Source organism: Neovison vison, chromosome 12 (genome assembly GCF_020171115.1).
Source record: "Neovison vison isolate M4711 chromosome 12, ASM_NN_V1, whole genome shotgun sequence".
In the NCBI taxonomy this organism is placed as follows: domain Eukaryota; kingdom Metazoa; phylum Chordata; class Mammalia; order Carnivora; family Mustelidae; genus Neogale; species Neogale vison.
Window position 1 is genome coordinate 68008909 of NC_058102.1, and position 6000 is coordinate 68014908.

A 6000-nucleotide genomic window follows, 5' to 3' on the forward strand; every position below is an offset into this window, starting at 1 on the left:
CTGATGATGGTGAGCCTCTTTTCATTTGCTTATTTTCCATCTGTATATATTTCTTTAGAAAAGGGCTCATTCAGATATTGTGGTTACATTTAAATTGGGTTGAGAGTTTTTTGTTGCATTTTGAGAATTTTTTGTTTCTTCTGGATACAAATGCCTCATTGGATACGTGATTTGCAAATATTTTCTTCCAGTCTGGTTTGTCTTTCTCCTAACTGACTTTTATGAGCAAAAGTTTCTAATTTTGATGAAGTCCAGTATATCAAAAAAAATTTCATGGTTATGCTTTTGGTGTTATCGATAAGAAATTTTTGCATTGCCCAAAGTCACAGAGTATTCCTACATACTTTTTTAGGAGTTGTATACTTCTAGATTTTACATTTAGGCCATGATCCATTTTGAGGTTTTTTTTTTTAATTTTTCCATATGGTGTAAGATATGAGTCAATGTTCTTTTTTCTTTTTCTTTTTTATGTAATGTCCCAATTGTTGCAGCAGCATTTGTTGAAAAGGCTATTTTTTTCTTCATTGAATTGCTTTTGCACCTTTATCAGATCTCAATTAATTTTATATGTGGAAGTCTGCTTCTGGGTTTTCTTTTGTGTTCCATTGGTCCATGTGTCTATTCTTTTGCTAATACAACACTGTTAGGATCACTATAAGCAGAGTCTTAAAATCAGGTAGCGAGTCTTCTTTTTTCTACTTTTCAAAATTGTTTTGACTGTGCTCATGCTTTGCCTTTTTCTTGTATTGTGTAGGAAAGAGATAACATAGCAAGCTTGAAGCTATTATCATTAAGTTTGGCCATTGGTTGGCAACAAGGAACTTGGCTTCTAACACATTCCCTGAATGATGAAGTTATTTTGTCTTACATCTGAGCACTTGCCTTCCACCTGAGAGTCTAGACTTTGGTAATTGTAGTTTGGTAGAGAATGCTTTTGTGTCCAGCTCTTAATAAAAACCCAGGGTTCTAAGTCTTACACAGGCTTTTGGGGCAGAAATTTTCTACACACACAGCTGCATTTTTGCTGCTGGAGGGACCGTGCACTTGGTGTGAACCCTCACTGTAGGGAGAGAGCATGGAAGGCTTGCAAGTGGATTCTTCTGTCCTTTGCTTGGTGTATCTCTTTCTCTTATTGATCTGGCTGTGTATCCTTACTCTTTTGCTGCAGTGGTTCTTAGCCCAGACTGTAACTTTATATTTAGTTACTTTAATCCTTCCAGCAAATCACCAAATTAGTAACTGGTCTTGGGGACCCCTGGACATTTAGAATAAGGGAAAGATGATATTGCTTTAATTTTATAAAATGAACAATGGAATTAAAGGTGAATTTTTTAAATTTAAAAATTTTTAAGTAATGAGTTCTACCTTGTTTCTCTTCTTTCATATGTAACACCAGGGCCAGTGTCCTTATTATCCCTGTGGAGTAATAGAATCAATACTGCCAATTCCAGAAAACATCAGGAGTTTGCTGGACGTTTGAACTCTGTTAATAACAGAGCTGAATTATATCAGCATCTTAAAGAGGAAAATGGGTCTGTATTATTTATTGTAGAAATTGTTTTTCTTAATTGCTTTATTACAAGTTAAAGTAATAAACACTGCTTATTTGTTGTGTTCAGCATTTTTTTATTGCTAAAATAATGAGTTGATACATGTTACCTATAAAGAGAAAAAATTAACTCATTTGATTCTTGGTACTTATAAAAGACTTGATTATATTGATTGTAACTCTTAGAGGATTGTATTGTAATCTATTGTAATCCTTAGAGGATTTCATTGCTCAATAAACATCATAGAGGGAAAAATCAGGGAACACTTAATATACAATACTGACTCTTATAAAAAATGGGAGAGAAATACATTTCTATTAAGTACTACAGTACTAGAAATTTGATTTTAATTAAATAATTAAATAAATTAATTAAATAAATCTCAGGTCTGATGATTTTAACATCCTTTTTGGAAGACCTTTTGAAAATGTATTGGTAAAGGAGTTCTTTAGTGGAAAAGGAAATAAATTTTTGAGTAAATGGTAGAGGTTTTTTCCTTAGTTTTAAGCTTGAGTGGGTACCATGAAAAAGTCGGGAAAGTGACTTTATTTCTCTGAGCTTCAGTTTTTGCTCTATCTGTGAAACAAGGAAGATAGAGTAACCAGAGCAACCCAACTGTCGTCCTTTTCTAAAGGACAGATGTTCTTTTGTCCTATGAATATATAGTTTAATTTCGTGTGAAAGTTGGAGAAAAAATATGGGTAGTTACTGAATGTTTTGTTTTACCACTCATTTTTTTCCTTCTGTTTTTCAGAATGGAGACGACAGAAAATGGCAAAGCCAGCCGGCAGTGAAGAATGACTTAAGGCACTAAAATTTACTATATTGCATACATATTTTGGGCAGAATTTGATATAAGTACTTTTACAGCAAGATTGTATAGTTATGTTGCCTGGACTGGTTTTTACATTTTTAAAATATTTCAACTAACTTTATCTTTTTTGTATTAATTGTAAAATTGGCACATATATCAAAAAATATACATTTGAAATTTGTCCTCCCAAATCACACAAATTTATTTTATGGTAAAAGGATGTTCCCTCTGGAAATGTTTTTTAAAAAATTCTTAGGCTTCTCTTTGCCAAATAAAAACTAAAAATTTCTGAAGTGCAAAATATTGGGTATTCTTTTAGAAGACAGGTAATTTATTTGATGGCTGTCATTTTTAGAAATTTAAAAAAGAACTATCAGGATTTAGGTGAGATTTGTAATACTCAATATAAAATATTTTCTCTTAATCTGCAGCATATATACAGTGCTTTTCCAAATAAGAATGTTGCTTTTGTTTATTTTATATTTTATTTTGTGTAGGTGGTATAGGTGTTATCCATTTAAAAGCAGAATTTATATTTATCCATTTGAATAATGTTACATGTTTTTCCTGCTAAAAATGTACTGTCCACTGACTTCTCATATTAAAGAGAATTATAAAGATTACTTCATAGACTTAGAAGAAAGGAAGTTACTAGGTTGTTGGCTTTTAACCCAAAATAGAATCTTGGTCTCCTTATCTGTCAGATGTCATGGTTACAGGGTATATGTTTGGTGAGACTTCTTTTGCTGCTTCTTCTGGAGGCTTATAACATGCTACAAGAAACAGGTTTCAGTGTTAAATGCTAATTCTAGGCTTGTCATTTTTCCTTGAGTGTTTAGTAGAGGAGACAAAAGCTTTGCTTAAACATAGAGATTCAGTATTTTCTATTTAAACTACTGCAGTTAAAACAAGGGTTTGGTGGGCTCCCTTGTCAAGCCAGTGAAATTTACATTGCTCTCTTTTATCAACTCCTGTCTTGGTCCCAGCCCTTGCATCTGTCCACTCCTCTAAGCTATAGCGTTTTTATCTTCACAACTGTGTATAAATATACACCTAAGCACAGGAATGAGCAGGCCTGATTAGTGCCTTGAAGATTTAAGGAGCTATAATCCCATCTTGAATTATTGCATCATATATAATTCTGTTTGTGTTCTGATCTTCTGATCTTCTGTCTTGTTCTTGATACCCAGTTTTCAACTTGTGCCCACTTGGAGTCCCTCGTTTGTGTCTTCATCCATAATCTTTCCTTTGCAGTGCATCTTCAAAAGCTGGAATCCGTTTGTACTCTTGACTTATACTTCTCCCTTTCCAATGTGCTGGGACCATGCTACCTGTTGAGTCTTGTCTTTTCTAAACTTCAGTCTCCATTTTTAGGTACTACTTATGAACTGTTGTTGTTATACTCTACCAAGGGGAAGGGGAGATATTTCTGTGGCTGCATTTAGAACTGCTGTACCAGTAGCCTTCTGTATTATTCCATGTTGTTGGTTGTCAGCGTTATCCAGCTGGCTCTTCAACTGCATAACTGTCTTTTAAGCATCTCCCAATTCACCACCCCCACAGTGTCAGGCTATACTTGGCCTTATCTTGAGATACATATTCCAGCCTTTTGATGAAAGTGACCATTTTGGGACAAACATAGAAGAATGACTGTTAGTTGTTGGTTCTTTTGAAACAGGAACTATTTTAAGGACTTACTGGTCAAGAGAAATAGAATTTAAATTTTAAAAAAGTTACCCATTCAAAACTGGAATCTAAGCTTAAGTCCAGACTTAATGATTGCAGGAATCAAAGTTACTCTAGAGAGAACAGGTGCACTTCTAATTAAAAGATTTTGACAATAGCATTATGGTAGCAAAAGACATCCCTCGTTTTTATCTCTCCCCAACCCCAAAAACAAAAATTTGGCTTTCACCCAAGACAAAAGTACCTTTGAGGGAACTGCGGGATCCAGCATCGGATGCCAAAGAACCTAGGAGGTATCTCGCTTACCTGTGTGTCAGGTAATGGGTAGACAGATCTTGGTCCCAGCTATGGACTATGCACTAGTTTGTGAATTGGATCCAGTCCCTCTCTGCCATGGTCCAGGAGCCCCTAGAATATATTACCTGAAACAATTACCCATGAACAAAAGAGCCTTTGTGGAAGTATAGATTTCTAGAGAAGTTTTAACACACCACTAGAGCAAAAAACAAAACAAACAAAAATACAGATCTGGACACATTGAAATGGGTACAAGAAATAGCTTGACTTTACCTGCATCACCCTTCCTCCAAGGCAGCACAGCCTAAGGCTTAGAGAGACCTCAGCCCATTATCTGTCCCACAGGTGAAAGGGAGAATGTGTGAGTGTGCACCTGGTTTTCCCAGCTGTGCAGGACACTACCAATGGGTCTCCTTTACCCATCCAGAGTACTGAATCATGAGTGACATGACTGGAAGGCAGAAAAAGACTGGGAGAGTGATAGAACTCTTGGCATTGAAGGTATGTGAATCCTACTGACTGCATTCAGACTCTTGAAAGAAACACACCCACAAGCTGTTGGAAATGTCTCACCCGTATCTTCCCACAACTGACCCATGGGCACCCCCCAGCACTCTGCATGTCTCAATCATACCCCCACCACTCTGGCCACCTTGCTGTGCACACTCCTGCTGGCAGTGGTGAGAAACCTGATAGATAGTTGGTGGACATATGCAGAAAGCTGGCTCAAATTTGCAGGCCAAAGAGAGATCACAAACTTGAGTGCCACATTTGGGGAAATAAGAGAGGTTGACAGCATTCTGCCCTGTCCGGTGCACTGCAGGATCCAGAGAAGGTGTACAAAGTAAAAAATGTTGCCACAAGGGGGAGCAAGAAGTGTGGAATAGATATAACCAGAGATGGTTTCGAGATAGCCTTAGAATCCAGGAGGGCTGAAAATAATCTGTCACTCCCAAAGGCAGTTAATAAAGATTGGAAGAGTTGACTGCTACTTGGAGAACAAAGTCAGCTACGCAAAACTTCAAGGCACGTGAAAAATCGAAGTAATGACCTCACCAAGGGATCACAGGCTTTCTGTAACTGATCCTGGAGACAAGGAAACCTATGATCTACCCAATAAAGAATTTGAGTTAGCTGTTTTAGGAGACTTCCTATGAGATACAAGAAAACACAGAAAGATAATTCAACAATATCTGAAAAATAATACATGAGCAAAATGAAAAGTAGAACAGAAAAATAATAATGAAAAATTCTGGAGAGGAAGAATACAGTGGATGAAAAGGAAAATGCAATAGAGAGCATCAGCAGTAGGGATCAATCAAAAGAAAGAATCTCTGAGATAGAAGACAAGGACTTTGAAATTATCCAGTCAGAGGAGAAGAAAAGAATGAAAGAGTGAAGAAAGCCTAGATGTTCTATGGAATGGCATTTAAAGAACCAATTGGTGAATGATTAGAATTCCAGAAAGAAGAGTAGGAGAAGGGCACAAAGGAGCAGAAAGCTTATTTAAAGAAATAATGACTGAGAACTTCCCCAGCCTGGTGGAAAATTTGGATATACAAATTTATGAAGCTCATAAGTCATCAAGCAAAATAAACTTTAAAGAGATCCTCTTCAAGATACGTTATGCTAGATGATATGATACTATATGTG

At 36.2% G+C, this 6000-nt stretch overlaps 1 protein-coding gene across 2 annotated transcripts in view; it reads left to right on the forward strand.

The window, feature by feature from the left end:
* INTS13 (integrator complex subunit 13) overlaps positions 1 to 2555 on the forward strand; it is a 30189-nt gene extending 27634 nt beyond the window's left edge. For both annotated transcript variants that reach the window (XM_044228616.1, XM_044228617.1), the window contains 2 exons: positions 1397 to 1532; positions 2305 to 2555. In XM_044228616.1, coding sequence (XP_044084551.1) covers positions 1397 to 1532; positions 2305 to 2344 — 176 coding nt within the window. In that variant the 3' untranslated portion in view covers positions 2345 to 2555. The remainder of the gene's footprint in view (positions 1 to 1396; positions 1533 to 2304) is intronic.
* The last annotated feature ends 3445 nt before the right edge of the window (positions 2556 to 6000 follow it).